This window comes from Excalfactoria chinensis, chromosome 1, assembly GCF_039878825.1.
Source record: "Excalfactoria chinensis isolate bCotChi1 chromosome 1, bCotChi1.hap2, whole genome shotgun sequence".
NCBI classification, from domain to species: Eukaryota; Metazoa; Chordata; class Aves; order Galliformes; family Phasianidae; genus Excalfactoria; species Excalfactoria chinensis.
In genome coordinates this window covers 108,814,908-108,838,137 of record NC_092825.1, presented here as the reverse complement: position 1 = coordinate 108,838,137, position 23,230 = coordinate 108,814,908, and the positions used below count along the sequence as shown (strand labels likewise).

At 33.8% G+C, this 23,230-nt stretch overlaps 1 protein-coding gene across 15 annotated transcripts in view; it reads right to left on the bottom strand.

The window, feature by feature from the left end:
* The window catches only part of DMD (dystrophin), a 1,110,121-nt gene that overhangs the window by 645,066 nt on the left and 441,825 nt on the right, over positions 1–23,230 (bottom strand). For all 15 annotated transcript variants that reach the window (XM_072349305.1, XM_072348356.1, XM_072348443.1 and 12 more), the window contains 3 exons: positions 19,338–19,513; positions 11,375–11,498; positions 4,833–4,920 (listed from right to left, as the gene is read on the bottom strand). In XM_072349305.1, coding sequence (XP_072205406.1) covers positions 4,833–4,920; positions 11,375–11,498; positions 19,338–19,513 — 388 coding nt within the window. The remainder of the gene's footprint in view (positions 1–4,832; positions 4,921–11,374; positions 11,499–19,337; positions 19,514–23,230) is intronic.

Here is a 23,230-nt window from a genome sequence, read left to right as displayed (position 1 = left end):
TCAACACTTAAAAGTCACAAAGAAATAAATCAGATTACAGTACTTTAACAATCCAATTTCTACAACCAAGTGCTAATAAATGTAAATAATGTTGTATCATCAAATAACAATCCTGAACATACAGATGTTACATATCAATGGAGAAAGAATTTCAGAACTACTTAAAGTTACTGTCAGGGTTTTGTGTTTTTTTTTTTTGTTTGTTTTGTTTTTTTGTTTTTTTTTTTGTTTGTTTTTTGTTTGTTTGTTTATTTTGTTTTGTTTTTTTTTTTTTTTTTGCAATGGGAATGAATTATAAAGTGCCTCATACATGAAAGGATACAAAGCAGAAAGTTGTGACAATGCATAAAACTAAGTAAAACTGCTGTAAGAAGTAAGAAAACGTGTCATATAAGTGTCATTATTTCTCTCCTCACTTTTCAGCTGCTACAGTTTCCAAAGTAGCCCTAGGCCATATTATGATTACAAGATGAAGCATACTCATGAATTCTCAGTACATAACAATACTTTTCCTTGTAATTCTTTTTCAAGGATTCAGAGAAGGCTGTATATGTGATGATCTATATTCATTAACTCCTTTCTTCTTTCTTGTTCACAGCTATATCCCTCTTAATTATGTTATATGTGTTATATCCAGTGTTCCTCAGTTTCTATTAATATTTCAGAATCTAAACTTTGAGTTTTTAACTGATTCCACAAAGCCACAGAAGAACAAACATTTCTGCTCTTCACATAACTGAAGTGGGAAGTACAAGATCAGAGTGAGCAGAGACATGCTTCCTAAGAGAATACAGAGGCCACTCTAGACAGTACAATATCGTACTGGAATGAAGACCCCTCTGAAAATCTCCAAGGGACCCTCTTTTAAAACTCTAAATTCACAGTTCAGAAAACACCTATATAATGTTAATATATCATTTTCAGAAGGATGCAAGAAAATGGCCATTACTTGCACATCATAAATTTTACTAGAAGAACCTAAGCCAAAATGAGAAGAGGTATTTTAATGTCCTAAACCCATACATATGTTCAAATAATTCCAATCCAGAACTGGAACTTGTTGAAATCTTAACCTTTACCTTGTTTTGAAGAAAGCCTGTCCACCTTCTACTTGAAAATTAATTATTATTTCAATAGGTGATGCAATGAGGGCAGAATTCTAATGTTTTTATTTTCAGACTGAACTGGTGAAAACTAAAAGCTCAAAACATCCATGAGAAGTACTGATTTCTTCACTATCTTTAGCAACTATCACCTTTCACTCATGATGTTGACATCAGTCCTCTTATTGTGCTTCACTCATGGCAACAAGACATAGCAAAGCTGAGAATCAGGAGAATTAACAATATAAAATCAATTTTCTGGTAAAATACTGTTCATTTAGAAGTAATGGTTCATAGCCTTTTCACATTTCATATTCTAAGAGATCCTGATATAATCAGTGAATAAATAAACTGTACCCAGAGGAAACAGATTATTGCCTGGAGTACCTTTATTAATTTTACTACCTTGTCTACTGTGCATAACAAATTGTGTCAGTACTTTTAATTGTGCAGTACCTTACATGCAAGTTCTCTGGAACTGCCAGTTAGCATGAAGCGTACTTGTCTTTATCATTTGCTATGGATATATGTAATAATAATGTAATATTATCTACACTTTTATAGATTCTAATGCATACACATATGTGAAATGATAACTCATAATGAATCAAGATATGTTTCTTCCTTAAAAAAAATGGCTCCTAACCATTATGTGCTCTATCACAACAAATTCTTCTTCTATACTCACTTTAATGCTGCCTATCAAAAGTCTCTCAGTAGTCATTTTGATGCCCTATGTATTATATTCTACATCACTATAACAGTCACGTCCATCTCAAAACACTAAGCTCCTTCAGTTCCTCCATCAGAGAATGTTATTCCATTTTAGATTAGCATTTTAGAATAGCATTGGTTCTGTTTTGTTTCTATTTTCCCCACTTCCAAAAACAATGGAAACAGGAGATAGATGTTTTCACTGCGTGAGGCTTCTTTAAACTCGCGGGCAAGGAGAGGCAGAGCACAGCCTATGTAGAAGTGTGATTTTTTAAAGGTAAAAACAGTGATTTCCCTGTGATAGGAAACGTCCTTCAAATGGCACTAACCTAACCAGGCACACTGCTCACAAACTTAAGAATAGCTGTGAAATTACAGTTCTTTCCACTCAGAATACATTTGCTGACACTGTCTGAAAACATAAGGCAGGAATGTTGCCCTACATGAATACATTTCCTCAGATTATTTTTCTCAATTCTAAGAAAGAAAGAAATGACAATAAATAAATATATTTAATAAAATAATAAATGTGGTTTTTTTTGTTTTTTTTTTTTTTTTTTTGGTCTTTCCCCTATGGAATTTGAATTATGTTTTTGTTTTGTTTTGTTTTTTCTTAATCCCTCTCATAGTAAAAAAAGAAAATAAATATATACATAATTTAGCAAAAAAAAATTACCACCATTGTTGTGAACTTCTCTCTTAAAGTCTACCAGATTATTTTGTACTTTCATACTGTTCACCTGTTATGCTCAGAAACATTTTATTTAAGAAACTTTGAAATGGCACGTTTAACTCCACTTCCTTCACTTGCTATAGAAAAAGGTTCCAGTTTTAGACAAGGAAGATATGTAGCTACAGTCAGTCCGATCTGTTGAACATTATTTTGGAGATACAGCTAGGAAATTTTCCTATGATATATTCTTTCCTCTTTTTCTCTTAGTGAATCCAGAAATCCATAATAACAAAGAGGTGGAGACTGTATGTACCAAATGCATTTCAACAAGCCACACAGTGACTATGGAAACTTAGTTGAATTACTCCTATTAACAGTGAATGTGTTTGAGCATATGATTAAAAACAAACAAACAAACAAAATTTCATATTCATAGAAGTTCTGAGGCTGAACACTGTGGTTACCTTCCTCTACGCTTGAAGCATAATTTTGAAAACCTAGCAAAATATTTGATTTGCAAGATTTGTTGTTAATATGATCATACAGTACTATTCATGCAAAGCTGGTGATTTAATTCCACTCTCTAGCACTCTCTCATGGTGGTGACGTTTGCATTATTTAACCATTTAATAAACTGTTCCTCAAAATGCCATAAACAACTGAGGCCAGATAAACTTTTTGATGGAACAGTTTATTACCTAAAGTAACCACAAAAAGAACTGCCATTCTTACAGGCATCTAATTCTAATAGAAAATTCTTTCTGCTAAGGCTACCATGATGTTTGGCATAATATGCCATAGGTGAGGCATATTATATATATATAATACAGAACAACTGGCAGGAAACCGATAGACCTGCTGGCTCAGCTATCTTGCTCTGTGCATATAATCTAAATGCAAGACGGACTTTCTAAAAAGAGGGCATTTGGGATGCAATAAAGCACATCTAACTGCAGCAGAAATCACAACACCTATCAACTAGTAGTAACCACAAATTCAGAGAACCTTCAGGAAATGAGAATATTTAAGAAAGCTAATCTGATGAAGCTGAAGATGGAATTCATTATGTGAAAGTCTGCAACTGGCCAAAGAATCAATAGGTCACTATTAACTGGGCACTAAAAAGGTTAGGTCCAAAATAACAATCTTGATGTGCCAGCACACAGATTTCAAATATTGCCATAAGTCTTGTACAGCAGACATCCCTGGCAGAAAAATATGTCAAAAACGATACAGGATTTTTTGGTTCTACTTTTCTTCATGGAAAACAATCCAACAATTTCAAAAAGGGTGCAAATTTTACCAGACTCCCTTCTGTCTATTCACTATGCTTGTGAAAGAATCCCTTTTAACAGTTGCTACAATAACTGTAATTAAGTACAGCCAGACTGCAAAGATGGCTACTTTGAAGTGCCACCTCCATACTTAATAAATCATACTTAAACAAGATAATCCTAAAATTCCATAAGATCCGTGCAGATTAGCATTTCATTAGACACAGTTATATTCTCGATTCTTTGTTATAATAATGTGACATAAAATGTACACTCTGAAGCACAGAACATTCAACAACTGAATTTTTTGTAAGCCTATCAGTATGACAGCTTGTGGTTCATGGTTCATCTTTACTACGAAGTTAGACATTTTTTAACATCAGAGATAGTGAAATGGCATACAGCATAACTTCCATCTATCTTACTGCTGACTTTTCTTCTTCATATAAAAAGTGCAAAACATTGGCTGAACATAATAGCACAATTTTTTGAAAATTCAATGATAAAAATAAAACAGAAATATGGCAACTTTTTTTTTTTTAATGGTGTATAAGCTTTTATATTTATTATTTTAAAAAAGCTGAATGCAATAAATATCTTTAAATGCCCAATAAAATTTTATACTTTATACAATATAGAACATTACAGTAGCACACACATATATATATAATAAAATATACAAAGAATACTATAATCAAAGTTAGAAAACACTTTTTCAAACTGTTCAGTTTTCTAACTTGGATGAACTAATGTACCTTCAAAAGCCTGATATACTCACATAATAAGATTATAACTTTATTGTCTACACAGAACAGATTGTTAATACACAGCTCATTACCATGAGCACATTTTACACACACTTCTTTTCATGATACTGAAGTTGTAAGATTTTTTCTCTCTACTAATTAACACATTTAATAAACAGCAATAATAAAATAAATATAATGAAATTTACTTTACTGTTGCATTTAGACAGCATTTTTCTAATATAATTCTTGTGATAAATATAAACCTGTGCATTTATCAATTCCCTGAGAACATTATCTAAATCAACTCCCTTGTAATTACCATTCACCATCTGTTCCACCAGGGCCTCAGCTGATCTGCTGGCATCTTGCAGCTTTCTGTACTTCTCAGGCTTTTCTCGCTGGATGGCCTGCAGCATGACAGGAAAGGTGAGTATTTCAAAGAAGGAAGAAGAAAGTAAATAATCTCAGGGATGTCCTGATTTCTCGAGACTGCTTAAGCTGCCACATTGCCCTGCCAGACTTTGTGCAATGAAAGCACAAAGTATCACATACCAAGTTAGTAATAAAGTCAAATACATGACTTGAGAATCAGAACACGACAGAGTTGACAAACAATACATGTCAGTATTTTACAGACAAATCATAGACAGACAAATTAAGAGCTATTCAAAGCCCAATATTTCAGAAGAAAAGCATACGTCCATCAGAAATTGCTTGTGGAGGAATAGATTTACTCTTTTTTTCATGTAGATCCTGTTTGTATTAATAAGAATTAAGATCATGGTAACTGAAACACAGGGTCTCATGTCATACTGAACCTATATACCATTTGATTGCTTATTTTAATCTTTTGTTGGGAAAAAAAAAAAATAGAAAAAAGTAAAATGAATATTAAAATAGGTACATAACACATATAGTAGACATCCATACATGAGCCAGTATGTAGGAGCTAAGAATAAATTGGAGAGTCAACACAAAGTTTTCATTATATGTTGCAGCTAATACCTTCAATCACCTTTCCTTACTTAAAAAGTTCTCACTCACGTTTAAGTGCTTTCACACTAACTGGTAATTGTAGGTACAGGCTACCATTTTAGAATAATTTAGAAATCTAAGTTTCTATTTTCACTTGGCTTGGTAACAATATAGAAGGAAAAAACAACAAAAAAAAAACAAAACAAACAAAAACAAACAAACAAACAAAAAAACTTCATTAAATCAAATACTTCCTCAATTATGTCTAATAATTAACAACATCACATTGTTGATTTTAGTCTAATTTAGTCATCCAGTTAGGTATAATTCTGATGCTCTAAACTAGAAGCCTAAATTTCCTCATTTAGTTCAGAAGATGCCTAGGGATAAAGCCCAGTTTGAAACCAAATGTAAAACACATTATACATACCGCCAAACATTCTCTCATTATTCAGAGTCCCTCAATTTATCACAGCACATGTACAAAAGGAAATGCCACAGAAATCATAGGGAGACATACGGAAAATGAACACAAATCCTGGCTGTGGCTTCTCAGTCTGGCTTTTTAAAATAAATCTTTATCATACTGTTAATTATTAAAGATATTTTAATCATAAAATATCCTTGAAATTTCATAAAGTTTAATTCCAATAAACTCAAGATGATGACATTATTTGTAGTTTCTGTAGGTCAACAAAATCTTATCAAAATTTTAAAAGTCACAAAACCTCTTCTGTTAATTCTCTGAAGTTTCGAGACTACAAAACCTTAATTAATACTACTCTATGAATAACGCCAGGTATAACAAAATGCACAGGCTAACTGTACAGAGCTGAGAAGAATTATAAAAACACTGAAGTATACTGAAAATACTCTTGCTCTGTCTGAAGAGCCAGATGTGTAATTATCGGAAGTGTAACTGTAGTGAACACAAATGACTCATTCATGACATGAAATATACTAAAAATAGCTTTTAGAAACATGAAAACAATATGACACTAAAGCTTGTAGAAGAGAACTCTTCAGTATCTGGTAACAGACCATGAGTCTGGAATAGGTTGGAAGCATGTCTGCTTCTCTCCCAGTAGATTAAAGTTTCTAGATCCTGACAGAAAACAAAAGCACTTTCATGCGAAGCGCTTAAAAATAAACATGAAAGTTTGGCAATCAATAGTACTTCTCGCCACTAGTATTTTGCGTTATTAATATATATCACAAAGATGAAGGGCTAACAGTGGGTATAGAAAGACATATGTTTTCACACAGAAAATACAGTGACAAAGGAGAAATGGCTGTCTTCTTGGTCCTCATACAACCAAAGTACAGGACAGTTTACCTGATCTATGGAGAAAGCAGACTTAGTTAACAGCACTAACTTACTCATGGTCTTATATTGCACATGCTTCAGCTGTCTGCCAACCCCACACACTTCATGTTACATTTTTAAGGTCTTCAGAGGGATTTTTTGTAAACAAAATGTAGAGTGCTCAGAAACAAATGGAATAACTGACTAAAAAACACCTCTCATTTATCCTTTCAGATCTGTTTTCTTATGGTTTCCTGTACTGAAAAGGACAATACTCTCAATGCAGGTTAATTAACAATAAAAGCACACTGGGATAAGATTGAAGAGGTTTGTGAAATTTGGAAATTTTTACATTTATTATCAACACTTTTTTTTCTTATGAAAATTCGTGGCAGCTGCAAAATAATTTTAGAATGTTTCCAAAACTGAATTTATTTATTTTTATATTCTCTTGATTTCTTGCACTTTTTCTTATTTTCAGAAAAAAAATAATGAACTTTTACAAAGACTTTTATATAATACAAGATTAATTCTCAGAGGAATATTTTGTAACTGGCAAAACAGATGTGTAATGGCTTAGTTCTAACTAATGGAATAACATTAAAGGCATCTTTAGCTAAATACCAGATGAAGGTGAAGAGGTTATTTTCATAATATTATCAGAGTTTTATATGGCCCTAAGATTTTAATTGGTAGTTAATGACTTCATAACATTGAAGACACTTGCACTTCAGAAATTCATGTTATTCATATCAAATCAAAATCCCATTTTAAGAATTCTGTCAATGTTTGTACAGTTGCAGTAATACCTGATCTCTTGTCATTCTTGTCAAATACACCTGTGGGCAGAACTTTGTAATATTATCAGTGGATTTTACAGCATCTGAGCTTTCAAACACCCATGCCCAACAAAGTATGTCTGTAGATTGCTAAATTAAAATAAAGAAGCAAGAACTGAGCATTTAAGAATGTCAAGGGAGCAAATTTAATTGTCCAAGATATCTGATGTTTTCCCTTACATCAGTTTCTTACCTTCATTCACCTTTGATCTTGAATTTCTAGATGCTTCTTGGCTAATTAAAATTTCTTTTAATGAGTTTTATTCTTAATTTTCTGATGCAAAATCTCAAGTTTTACTTCCTGATAAGCAAGATTTTCAACCAAGTAACTTTTAACTTTCTGTACCTGAACCTTCACATATTTGAATTTACAATAATGAAGGCTCATTTAAGTTTAAGCAAACAAGCAAACAAAAAAGCCTAAATCATTTCTAGACCTGTTTTCAGAAAATGCACATGTTAACTGGAAAAGGTTAAGGATGAGATGCATCATAAAGATATTTTTGGCATTTATGTATAGATGTCTTCATTATTTAAGAGTAGTACTGTTGTCCCACAGTGAACCATAATTACGATGTCCAGTCTCTCTGGACAGTTAGTCAAGTACGTTTCTCTTGTAGATGAGAAGGAATAATAATATTTTTGCTTTTCTCCATACACAGGAATGGGCTTTCTATGCATCTCTAATATATTCAATTTATGTAGCACATCTGCCAAAAGCTAATTTTCTGCCAGTATCTGAACAGCTGTTGTCTTAGCAAACATAGTGTGTTCCATACAATCTGCTTTTGGCTCCATCTCCCCCAGGACTTCTCTGAACTGGGATGGGAGCAGGTTTTTGAACTTGAATCACTGAATCATCAATGATGGCAAAAGAGCTTCCCTTATGGCTGTCCTTTCTGAAGTCTGGGTCCATTCACCTACAGATGCACTTCCATTATATCATAAAGAAGTAACCCCACTGAGAAAAAACAATGAGTAGAAACAAGATGCTTTGACAACAACAACAACACAACCCACACCCAACTAGTAACCCATCCTCAAAAGAAAAGTGGAAAGGAACATCATTGGAAAAAGGCTATGGGACTGAATGGCTACCACAGTAGGCAGCAAATGGTAGGTCAAACATCAGTTATCATGGGTGTTCAGCACTACGTCATCTACAATGTTACACAGGGAGGAAACTTTCACTTAGAAAGCCACTAAGTACAAGGTGATACTTTTTTATGCATGTGTGTATGGCATCATGCATGTTGGGGTATAACTACATATGTCAATCATGTACAGTCTTTTACAATTATCTCTGATGTTTTCACTTTTGACATTTTATCTTTCATTATATGCCTTTTGCAACTTCACTAGAGATTACAGTTTGATAAAAAACAATATTAGTTTTCATTTATTAAAGCCTCATTTTGAGAGAAATAGAAACTTAAGGAAAAACAAGCAACTACAACACTGTGCAAACCAATGAACTGGACAGTACTTCCTGCTTTGGCTATTAGTTGAACACCAGAAGATATAGACCAGGCCAGACCCATTTTTAAAACTCAACATTTAAGCCTTCCTCCTCTTGTTTTTTACTTTTTAAAAAGCAACATTTTTTTTTTTTTTTTTTTTTTTTTTTTTTTGTAAATCATGTAGAAGAACATTCACTGAGAAGTGTTCAACAGAGAATTCAGATATTGTCAAGTGCAACTTTAGAGTTCTGTCAAATTAAAATATCATCATAATATTCTGTACTTTAAAGTTGCTAGGAGCATCTACATGTACATTGATCTTTTCAATGAAATGTTACTTTTAAAAGAAGTCAAAGCCAACTTTTTTTAAAAATATTTACAATGTTAATGAATGATGTTAATTTCTCTTGTTTCTATTTAGATCTACTGGTTTGTCTCAGACTACTTTTGATACAAAGCAGATTTATTTTCTGCAATACTTATCATTAAAGAAGCTGGAAATTCCTTTCTTAAGCATCAAATTATTTGGTTTCTAAGGAAGTCAAAGAAACATTTGAAATTCTGCTACCTCCAGTATCCTGATTTCAAACCATCCAACATCAATGCATGGATCAAATTCCATACCGCTCTTCCCTCCCAGTCTTCCTCCAGCATTACGTATGTTTTCACTGACCTAAAGGAACACCTCACAAACGCACTGAACAATGGCTTCCCCACCCCAACTTTTTTCCACAGCGCCAACAAAAGTAAGGTAATAGCTGCTGGGAAATCCAGTTGGGACCAGAGTAGGATCTGTAGTTCACCTACCTCTATCCCTTACTTGCAGTGACACAGATCACCACCTCCTTGGGAGCAAAGAAAGGAAAGAAGGAGGAAGGTGAACCATAGTTCCTTAGTCCTTTATTGGTTTTACAAAGTCTTAAAAACTGACAACATGAGATGGAGTGTCTTATTTATTAGGGAAACCTGACAGTGCAGGTATTCAGATCAATAAGAAGGTCAAAACAGGAGCTGATTTGCCATCCTTGAAACTGTGTTCTGCAAAATGGGAATATATGAAGGGGAGCAGACAGGAGCATTTTCTTTACATTTTTTTCCCCATCTATTACAGAGATGGAAACACTCACCAAATTACCTGCATATCTACTTAGGACTGAGACAATACTTGCTACCCCAGTATGAAAGCATTTGAATCTATCATTTTCTCCACGTTTGCTCCAGTTTATATATTTCTATGAATATAGTTATGTATATTTACATATCATGAAATGGTGTCATAAACTAAATTGAATATATTACACTCTAAAGGATAATTACACAGTAATCATCCGTTTGATACTTAGTCACATTACGATAAAATTAACAAATAAAGATTATTGTAACAAAAGTATGATTTAACAAGAAATGACAAGGTATCTTACTGTCATAGAATTCAGAGCTCCTCAATCTTACTGTTGCTAATTTATGACGGACAAGCAAAGAGTGAGAAATCTTGTGAGAAGCAAAAATTAACTTGAGTACAGTAACTTTGTTCTCTCTTTGTTGTAGCAGTACATAACATTTTATTTTTAATGAAATCCCATGATACGCTATTATACTATAAGCATAATAGCTATTATAAAAAGCAATTTGCCTTTCTCTTATTCAGAAAAGGTAAGCTTCCTTGCAACTAGCTACAAAAAAAAAAACAAAAACAAAACAACCTGAAGAAAATTCCAGTGTGTAAAACACACAAACATAGTTATTCTTTAAGAAGTGCAGATTAACTTCGCAAAAACTAGAAAGAACCATTTCAGGTTCAGTCGTGGTAAAAGAACTCATTTAAAAAAAATATATTTTTTGTGGAAACAAGTTATTTTCAGATACATTTTACAGCACTGTAAGAATTAGATACAGGTCTTCTTTAACATACACTAAAATATGTCCTTTTCCACATTCTTCAATTTATGTATGTATAATGTCATATTAAGACATCAACATAGAAATATAATGCATATTTTAAAAGTAAATTATAGGCTTAGATTCAATTTTACTGAAGACTTCCATGAATACTTCCATGAATCTATAATGCCTTAAATTAAATATTTAGACACCCGTTGTATCAATTTTTGTGCCAAAATCGGAAATGTTTAAAAATACTTAACGCTTCTAAATTTCTCATGTATATGATCAATCAATGCTTGTCAGTTTAGATTTGAACTTGGATTTAAATATGGACTTTGAAAGCACTTTGGCAAGCAAATACAAGCTAGTAAACATATATATTAGTACTTTCTCCTACATTGACTCTTTCTCTGAGATCTGAGAGATTTCCTTCTTTTCGATATACTGCAAATTCAGGACTCTGAAGTACTGCTTCTGAACGTGTCATCCAGCTATGGAGTTCTGTTGTATCCGAGTCAAACCTAAGGTACAGAGAAGAGGAAGAAGACATTTCAATTCAACATTTCTGACAATAGCATTAACAGTTGAAAAGGTTAAGCAGCTGCTTAAACAAATAAATAAGCGTAATAAATTCCTTTTGGAAAAAGACATTTTTAAAGCCACCATATCAGATTAGATACCTCATAAAACTATTCACTCTAAAATTTGAAAACATACTTTTTCATTTTTAAGATACTGATTTGACAGCTGAACAGATGCAGCAGTTTTCAAATGAATGTTTCAATTTTACAAGCTGATGTTTTTGGAAGACATGAAAGAAGTGGCTCTCTCAGTTTGAATAAAGTGTATCACAGGCACTGTTGGCTCAGCTGAGGATACAAAGCATATCTGGCTCATAAAATGCAGCCTTCATACCTGACAGATCTCTGCCTTAGGTTGTGCTGCCTGCACTATAGAGAAAAAAAGCAGGAAATGTGACAATTAGATCGGACCATCTCCTGATTAATTCAAATTTGTTGTACAATGTAATTACTAATCAACAGGAGACTATAATTTTCCTACAGCTAGAATATCAGAAAATGAAAATTAAGATTCCTAACTCTGCATATACTTTTAAACTACTTTTTGCTGTAAAGCCCTCTTAATTATAACCTGGATTCTTTTAGAAACTCCTTTAAAAGTGACCTTAATTATTTGCTGCTCAGAAGGTAGTAGTTCAAAATGAAGGTTACTGTATGCAAATTTTTCAATTGCAGAAATGCAGTAAAATCAAACAAGTTGATTTGGTATCTAATCTAGTTTTTAAAACAAGAATCTTGAGACAATGTTTTTTTCCTGAGTTGAATAAAACTGTAAGTCTGATTGCATTTCTTTATTGTACTCTTAAGTTTCTATATTTATATCTAGTTTATAGTTACTTTTCCTTTGGTATCAACACAATGAAAGCAACAGAACAGAAGGATCTGGAACAGATTTAACTGCATATTTCAGTTTGATTTGTAAACACAGGCCTTTTAATTTATGTAATTAAAAATCTACTAAAACCAAAAGCTTGGATGACAACTGCGTCTATGAAGAAATTTGTTTCTTAACAGAAATATGCACCTTTATGAATATAAGAGCTAAAATACAAAGCTGAAAGGTACTAATCTAGTGCTACAGAGATCAACATAAATAAGTGAAAAATTAGGACAGGAATTTCATATCTAAATATATTTCTGCTCCCCCTTTTTTTTTTTTTTTTCATTGTCCACTGTGATCTTTGTGACTATTTAACAATGAGGTGCGAATGACTGAGTAACACATAATCATAGCAGTAGAAAGAATCACACCCTTCCCTAATCCAGCCTCATAGCCCATATTAAAATTGAAACCTCTTAAGAATAATGTTTATAAAACAATTGCTAATAACTCTATTTTCACACTCATTCACAGAATCACAGAATTGAAGGGACTGGAAGGGACCTCCAAAGATCATCGAGTCCAACCCCCCTGCCAAAGCAGGTTCCCTACGCCAGGTAACAAAGGTAGGCATCCAGGCGGGTCTTGAATATCTCCAGAGAAGGGGGCTCCACAGCCCCCCTAGGCAGCCTGTTCCAGTGCTCCATCACCCTCACAGTAAAGAAGTTCTTGAGCACATTCATGCAGAACTTCCTATGCTCCAGTTTCTGGCTGTTCCCCCTTGTCCTGTCTCCACACACTGCTGAAAAGAGTCTGGCCTCACCACTTTGCCCCCCACACCTCAGATATTTATAGACCTAGATCAGGTTTCAGGGAGGAAGAGATGATGGTGAGGGAATGGAAAGGGCAGAAATCTTCATTTCATAGAGGACTTACATTTAGAGACAGAATATGGAAGAAAATCTCTCTGGTGGTTTAGAGAATCTCTGTATTGGTATCAAGTTCTAATCCTCTAAATCAAACCAAACTGCCAGTGAAGAGATTCCTGCATCCAAGTCTAAGCAATGTTAAATCAATTGTTATTCTTGAAATAAGATGTTATCATTTGTTCAGCATATAATAGCTGTATGTTTAATAAACACTGTCATGAAATTTTACAACTAGGACAACAAAACTGCGAAAGCCAGTATTTCCACATAAAACTGGGATACTGCTTATTCAACAAATTGCAAGCACTAACTGCATACCTAATCGCACTGATAACTGCAGTAGAATACAAAAGCATACTTTTGTAACTATGCGTGAAGTCTGTTCAACACATCTTAAAATGGAGAACAACCAATTATAAAGCTAATTACAAGACAAAAACTAACAATTTCATAACTGTTCCTAATGTGCTTTTGGATGTAAGTTATTCATGTTCTATATCTGATGAAGACTGCCAACGTCTCTGCTCAATGGTCAGTGATGTGAAGTTCTATCAGACAGGCTTGCACAAAGTAGTTAGGGAAGTCCTTAGTAAGGGCTTTATTAGGTTGCTTAAATTAGAATAGATGCCTAAATGGTGTAAACTCACTTGAAGATTGCTGAGATACAAAGAAGGCTCCAAACAGAATGTATGCCTTTTCAAAAAGAGAGAATTGTAATACCATACAATTCCATGTTTCACGCAATGATCTGATTCAGGGCTTGCCAGCAACAAATGAGAAACAGGAGAACCTGCTCTAAGGATCATGACAGAACGTGGTCATATACTTATAGATATTCAACTAGACTGCCACCCTTTCTTCATCTGATTTTTTTTTTTTTTTTTTTTTAATTCAGCCAGCAGCGTGCAAACCTCTCCTCAAGAATTAGCACTCTCTAGCCAATACCAGCAGTTCTTGTAATTAGGATGTTATATAGCACAGGTATGAAGAAGCTGTAAACTGGAAAACATAGAACATTGGATACAGGATAAAAATAAAGACAAGTTTCAGTTTCTCAGTACTAAACTCTCCTGACTGCAGGTAAAGCCATCTTCTTTTGTTCATTCCATTCTGTGGTTTCAATTGAATAGGAGCACTGAGACAAATTTGCTAAAAAATAGTGCTTTATTTGCTAAAGAATAGTTTGCTAGTAACTTGGTATAGTATGGAAAGCAACAGAGCAAAATGTTGACCAGAGATTTATTCTTTTCTTTGAAAAAAGGACTTATCCTCTTCCCTACGCCTCTTCCAACATCCACCCCTGAAAGTGTAATCTAGAAGAAGAGTTAAAAATTTGAGTGTTCATATAGAAGAACAAAGTAATCAGGAAAACCTTGCACGGCCGAGACTCATCAAGGTGTTGGTAAGTATTAGCCACTGCATATGGCATCTGGACAGAACTGATCTCAGGTAACAGATTATTCTGTCACTTGTAGTCAGTCTGTCAGTTCTTCTGTTTAAGTAAATATAACTCCATAAACAAAGTGTTTTGGGAAAAAAAGAAAAAAATAAAAATTAAAAAAAAAAAAAAGGGGGGTGGTTTTAAAAGAGATGAAAATTAATTCAAGGCAGCTTTATTTATTTATTTATTTATTTTCCCCCCAGCAATTAAATATCCTTAACATACATTAAATGTATATTGCACATTTCAAGACCTTTGGAAAAAAATCTCTCTCATATGCCACTTTCTTAAAAACAGGAAATGCAGGTAGAATATGGCATTTAATCATTGTGCTACGATGACTAGGCATTTCATTTCAGAGTAGTTCAGTTACAGTAACTCTAGACTGATGTATTTGATCAATAAGGTCTTTAAATCTCATAAGTACAGCAGTATTTTATTTATTTATTTTTAAAGTCAAAGATAAGTGATGAAATATTGCATTTCTGACCCAATAAAGTTGGATGCACATAGGATTTGTTGAAATAAATCCATGTAAGGGAATAAAACCACATCACTTGACACAATCCAGATAATTACCACAGTATTGAGTGGACATAACCTTGCTGCCCAGCTAAAATTTCAACCCACAGAAGAGTTTCTAGTGCCTATAAATTATTTATGGCATGCTCATGCTTTAGTTTTCAATTAGTTCGTCTTTCTGCAACAGGGATACGATCTTATACTGCTCTCATGGCACCTTCATAGCCCCACACATCTGTTACAATAACTCCTTTTCTTAATCATACTAAACCAGAGGCCTGCTGCAGATTCCCATTCATAACTCTCTTGTGTAGATCACACATACAAAAGATTTGTTCAAAAATTTACTACTCCTTGTTCCGGGTTTCCCTTCTAGTATAGGACAATCTGCATCTTTAAGGCATTTCACCAATTAGTTATACTTTTGCTGTGCATGGAATTCTTAGCCATGAGAGCCAATTCAGCAAGGAATATCTTGCAGAATGTTCTGGAAGCAGCCTGAGTAGAGACCATCTCCCTTTCCTGGGCAGCCTAAGACTGAGGAGGTCGCCTCTCCCTTTAGCATGCTGTTGGGACCGAGTGCCTTCTCTCAGAGCCAGGCTCCCCTGAGAGCTATGTCCTCTTAGCTTCTTATTACATATACAGTGGTCTCATATCCTTCCCACCATTTCTGGGAGTAGAGTATTACAGGCTGCTTTTGGGGAAGGTGGGTGTTTAGCCCTTCCTGCTGGGAAGCTGTTACATACCACATGGAAGCAAAGGGCACTGGGAGTGTACTCTTACACACTACCATAGTAAGATGATGACTGTGAAGTAAGATGCATGAACCAGCCTGCCACATATTTATTTTTTTAAACTTGAACACTGCATAGATTCACATAAGAAGTCATGAAATTATATTATCTTTTTCTCTAAATTAACATAATTTCATTTTACTGATACTTTGTTACTACGAATATGACTAAAACATGCTTTTAGTATTTCATTCTCTGAACAGGTAGAAACTGTCTCAGTTCCCTTCATGACACATTTTCAGATCTTGATACATCTGATGCTATTCTTCATTCTACATGAAAATATTTGCGAATTGTTCATTCTGTAAACAACAGAAAATCATAGTCTTTTGTCTCAGGCACCTTTCTCTTTTCTCTGGCGCTGGATACAGAGATATAATGCTGAGAACAAGGACTATCCAAAAAGTGAAGAAAAATGGCTCTCCTAGATTTTCTAAGGACAGTTAGATGATAAAGAAAGTGCAAAAACTATGTTTCTTTAAGAGGACAAGTGTCGAACAGCCCAACAAAATTCCTGTAAAAGTGCTTAACAGTCATCATTTAGTTTAGACTAATGTACTTCTGTACAGTAGTAGACTACTTGAAAGAACATCTGCCAAAATTTCTTTAAGTTGGTCATTATATTTTTTCCTGTAATGATTTTATTAAAAACAAACAAACCTGAACTTTTCTAAGTAATTGAGCATTACAACCTCAAATACAGTATATTTAATGAAATGAAGGCCACTCGATATTCACTAGATCTACAGATTTGTTGACACTTATTAAATGTAAAACACTAGATGGAGCAACTACTCTGTCTTAATATACCTCTCTCTTCAAAGGGCATGGTCTCTTTCAAATCTGGAGAAGAACATTATTTTCATAATAATGCTATGACAGACTTTCCTTGGAAATATTAGGACACATGTATAAACTTACTTATTAGCTGGCAAAGAAAGATATCTTGGGTATTATTCATGAACACTAGTATTATAAATATGTATAAATTAAATGATAAAAAGCTCCATTCCGCTTCCTATTTAAAAATATACTCTAAATTGAATATTTTTCAGATTTTTCCAAGCTGCAGAACTGACATGTTTTTCCTACCACCTTGTCAGTGAAAATAACATCTTGGCAAAACTTTCAGTTGTGTACAGATTTTTCTACCCAAAACCTTAATCTGTGTTACATTTACCTCAAGGTCTATTGCCTTATATATGCTTTTAAGACTTCTTCAATACAGCCTAAGTATATCCTAGGTATATATGTATTTTTCTATTCTTGGATATAAATTAATTCATTTAGTAAAGGAGATTTCCCATGACCCCCAACAAAAGTTAGAATATCCCTGAATTATTCCAAAGTTTTAAAGCACTAAATTAGAAAGTAGCTTTAGACTTTGCTGAAGGAAAAAAGAAAAAACAAAACAAAACAAACAAACAAAAAAAGAAAAAACAAGCCACCCACTTCTTTTCTCTGCTTTCCATTACTCATGGTAGTAAGTTGCTGTGGGAGGAAAGAAAAAACAGCAGCTTCTTTACTATGCATCTAGGCCACAGTGAATTGTGCAGTGGAAATACAATATCAACTCCTGTTTATGCAGGTCTACCAAGTCTTAAGACTTATATTCTTCAGTATAAATGAGACTCACACACTTCTAATTCTTCCAAAGCAGTTCAAAAATAAAATTTAATAATAAAAAATTTCCCCTCCATTTTTTCTCCTCAACTAAGCAGCTGTAGAACATACTCTTAGCACAGTCCACTAACATCATATTCACAGACTAGCCAAACTACTCTTTCTTCTCCCTTGAAACTAAGCACCTAGCAATTCACGCTGTAGTTGCAGTGCATCTTTGAGAAATCTTTCTTAAACACACAAAATGCAGAAATCAAATCTGGATCACATTTTTTTTCCAGAACGTAGCAACAGAGACTGATACGTAGAGATTGAGAAGTACTCAGGAATGAAGTTGAGAAAATGTGGAAGTATCATTCACCCTCATAATAAATAAATAAATAATAAAATAAAGCTCCAAACCACCTCCCTTAAAGAAGAAAATATGCAGATTCAAAATATTTTCAAATTGGGATTTTGGAGATAATATCAATTTCATCGTGATTTACCCATTTGAAATTTATTTGTTTAGTTCAGAGACTGTCTATAGGCAATGAAGTCAAGACAACTAAAAAAAAATAGTTTTCCAATTTAACAAGAAAGTGGTGAGTCACTCTTTTTACATTAGATGTTTGGCTCTCTTAAATAATGGGGTTTAACTAGAAATCTTACTTTTAGATTGGATAAGATAAATTACACGTCAGATATCTGTATAAAGAAAAGTGCCTCTAAGAATTTATACATTCCCCCCCACCCTGTGAAATACTCCTCCAATTAAAACAACAACAAAAATCAGATTTCTTAATACTGATTATACACTATTCCTCTTAAAATATATATATTTACTTGTTCATCTGAACACTGTTAAGGACTTTTTGACAAGAAAATAACTTGCTGCTATAACTGAACTAAAAAGTCATTTTCTATGGAAATAAGACATCGGCTGTAGTTTCATATTGTTCTCAGTCCTTAAGTTTGCTACCTCAGAATTCATAAATTAATGTGAATATGAACATCTGTACATACGCACACAAACTATTTCCAAAACCACCACTAAAATTAGAGGTTTAAGTCTTGCTTCTAACATTATATTCTTAAGTTCAGTGCTTGTGACAATTTTACTCTTTAGAAATATTTTTTGTGACTTTAACAAGTGTTCAGAATTATTCCAAAATCCACTGTAACTTGCACAAGTTACACAGGAAAAACACTGAAAAGTATTGCACATTTCACCAAATAATAACCCTGCCTCTAGATAACTGAAAAGAATAAAACTTGGACTTTAGAAATGAAGCACTACCGACACTACTTGCACTTAAACTACTAAAACTGTACTTTTTAAGAATTTAAAAAGCTGGAAGTTTCTTTTCTCCAAGTTCCAAGAGTCACACAACACCCTATGCAAAATATATCTCCTGACTGCAATTACTATTATAGTGACATTGACATAATGATTAACATTCTACACTACAAAATAGTTGGGATAGAAGCACAAGAAGTCTCTATAATTTATCCTAAGAAAGGAAAGATAACAATCAATTGATATTTGAGCACAGAAATAGGATGTTAATTTCAAGAAACTCTACACAGAAATATTGCAGCCAGATGACTATTTTGGCATTCTCATTCAAATTTACCATTATTATCTCTCCATGTCTTAATGATTCTCACCTCTTCCTAATTTCTGAATCCACAAGGAGTTGCCTCTTTTTGTGGGGAGGTGGTGGTGGGAGCTCCTCTTTAGCATGCTTAACCAGGATTTGTTCTCTTGTGGTCACCATAGTGACAGTTTCCATTACAGTTGTCTGTGTTACTGATGTCTGAGTGGTAGTGACAGCCTGCGAAACCTGTGAGAAGTATTAAAGCAGAGGTCAAACACTGTTTGAAAGATTTCAGTAAAGATCGTTTGCAGTAGCAAGAGAAAAATAATGAGAAACTGCTCCTGTCTAATCATAGACTGACCTTCAGAAAAAAATAACATTATACTGAGCTCAAATCAAACTGTTTTATTTTCTCACGCAATGCGATTAAGATAATCGCAGAAGTCAATATCAAAATCAGAGAGAATCCTAAACAGAATGAACTTTTGTCTTGCTCTTATGAAATGGTGAATGAAGAGAATAAATAAATGGTAACATAAAGGTCAATTTTATAAAGTAATTGAATAATAAAAAATGTGTGAAATGTTACCACTGTTCTGTTACTCTGCTGCCATCCTGAAGATTTATTCCTGGAGACTCATAAAGCATTATGATGTAACTAAATTAATAGTTGTTATTTTTACTCTTTATAATAACCTTCAAACAAAAATATATTTAATCATAACCTACTCGTACAAAAAGGCAGTTAGCTCTTTGTCATGAAATTGTACATGAGAAAACACACACTAGAAGACAAGTTAATTTACTTCCATTTCACTCCATAATTAAAAACTAAAAGGGAGAAGTAGTAAGAGACAGCGATACTCAAATATGTAACACTTATTTAACATAATGCATTTACACCAATAAAATGCATTTACTTTGCAGGGAAAAATGAAAATCAACCCCTAAAAAAAAACATATATATATATATATATATATATAAAGAGTGGTTTAATAAACAGTATTGTCGGCTCATTGTCTGAACGATCTTGTAGGTCTTTTCCAACCTTGGTCATTCTATGATTATATCTGTTGATTTGTTATACAGGTATTGGAATTTTATATTCTATGTAATACCAAACTACAAACTTCCCACTTAAACAGAGGCTAGTTTTAATGTGCCTTAAATCATTAATAGGTCGCTCCTTCTTTTTGTTCTTCCAAATGATGGCTTATTTGTCAAAACGTGCTAGTCACAGTTCCAGTGACCACCTGAAAATGGTTTAGGGCACTGAAATGGAAAATAAAAGGAAGACTTTTACATCAGGCACAGGGAAAGCTGCACAGCACATAGCAGAAGAGCACTGCTTCTTCTTTTATTGCTATTTTGCAATAATTAGAAAGATCTTCCAATAGACAGACAAGAACACCAGTATCTAAAATTCCACTGAACTATACAACATATGTAAATACTCCATTAGTTCTTGCATCAGAAAATAGTGACAGTGCTGAGTAAACCTTATTTGAGACATCAGCATTTCTAAAAGAAAAATACACTGAAGAGGCATACTAGGTATTCAATTGCAGCTCATTTCCCACTTCCTGCACGTACTGAAAAATTAGAGCAATGAGGAAAGGGGTGTGCTGTTAGCAACCAGGCCTCTTCTCAGCAGGCAACACCACTAAAGTTAACAAAAAACTGGAAAAAAAGAATAAAAAATACTGCTAGCTTTGCTGAATATTTCACACAGCCAGATGAACAAAAAAGTCTTACTGAACTTGGTCTGGTCTACCAGTGAAAATGATGGATTGGGAAGACCATTACCAACATAATTTTGGCAATCTCATTTAAGGCAGCTAACTCAGTGCTGTGCTTCTCTATCTATAAACTGCAGCAATCTGGACTTCAGAGAAAAATCTGAACAGCTCAGAACACTACAAAATTAAGATTCAAAGCAGATGTTTTCTAAAATCTTTGGATCGATTATATCAATTGTAGTAAGCTGTTTGTGAACTGTGAGGACTCAGTTAACATATAAACTACACAAATTATGGGGGGAAAAAAAAAAAAAAAGGCACTTTTTATCACTACAATATTATGTATTAATATCCTTGGTTTTGTTCCCTCAGCAAGATGTGCTGACTGATATTTTCAACTACAGAAATCTCCATAACAAGGAAACACTTCCGTGTAGTTTTACTAACATTTAGTACAGCATTCTTTGCAACATTTTAAAAGTTAATTTTATTTATAGACAGAATGAATGAGAACATTAAAGTTTGGGAGGCCTTGGGTTCTATGCAATGGGAGGATAACATCTGTTCCTTGGGTGTCTCTGCAGCTAAGGGTTCTCCAAATCCTTACTTGCTCTGTATATGCAGTTTTGACTTCAGCCTCATTTTTGTCTTCTCACAGTATTCTTTTTGCACTCAGTTTTATCTAAAAGTCAATGATAGGATGTATCTGACACTTGAGGTCACATTCTGCCATGTGCCATTTGCCAGTCAATATCAGGGTACGGTCTACACTGAAGCAAGTGTAAAACAGAATAAATCACAGCTAGGGTACTGTAGGAATCATCTGCAGCACCCTACCAATTACACAGTAGCAGCGGTTCCAGCTGGTGATTTGGAACTGTGCTTCAAAAGCAGGCACCGTAATTACCATACGCTCAGAGCAGTCAAGTCACGATGCTGTTGGGAGTAATGATTTATATGTCAAAACAGTAAAGAAGTATTTCTCATGCTTAATCAAAAGGAGTAGTAGATGTTAAGTAGTATATACTTCAAAATGAAATTGAAGATATGAATTTGACATTCATAATCATTCTAATTACAGAGAATGGGGAAGGCTAGAAGGTACCGAACACTAGGTGAAGTTCAGCAAGATGGTACACATTTTAAAAATGCACACACTGGTGGGTAGAGGAAAATCCTTAAAAATATAAGAAAATAGCACTGAATTGGTTTGTTTCACATATAATTCAAAGATGTGCCAAATAATAACAGTACAGTTTCCTTGTCTCTTTAAGTTCAAGACAGACAAATATGAATCTGAGAAGAAGTGATACAGACAGGGCCTTTAACCCACAAGAAAGTCATACTGGAAGTTCTAAGGTGACTCACAAAGCTGCACTTTAAAAGACTTCCAAAATTCAGTGGTTGCCTCCAGTTTCACATCAGTAAGCTCATCTTAGAAACATGTTAAAAGTAATCTTTTTTTTGGAATGGACACTTTTCAATCTTCCTTTTCATCTTCTACAGATAAAGGTATATACAATGTGTATGTAGTAGCTGAGTAGTTTTATGACATTTTATTTCTGTTTTATATGGCAGCCTACTGTTAATGACATCATTTATTGCTGCCTTTGGAAATGCCCTGAGTCTGATATAGTAATAATTTTCCTTAACACTTACTTTTGGAGCTGTCATGAGTTCTTTCATAAAATGTATGTATGTGAGTAAGAAAGCTCAGATGAAGGATGGCATTTTCTTTACTTTGGGAAGGTTTTCAGTACAATGCAGTGAAGCATAATGAGCTCACTAAAGGGGAGTTTAGAGTTTCTAAAAGTTATACATCTACTCTATACAAGTTGTCCTTGTCCTTGCTTCCAGTGCTTGTTCACTGAAAAAAAGCAGGCACTTTCATGGTGAAAATAAACCGCTTTTGAGGGGTGCCAGTCTCTCTCATCTATGCCTTCCATCACAGCAGCAATTTCAGCCATGAGTTCAGATTGAATGCTTCAATTTGGCAGCAGTGAATTCAGTTAAATGTAGGAAGACTTGCATTCTACTTTATGCACATTTCCTTTCGGATTTATAACTGTTATATGGCTAATTAGAGAATCAGCTTTGATCTAAGGCTGAGATATCCATATAATTTCTTATTTTGCTAGCCAGTTAATCATTTAGTGACACTTTAGTAAGAGAGAGAGGGGAAATAAATTATGACAAAAAATATAGTTAAGAAGGTACCCATGT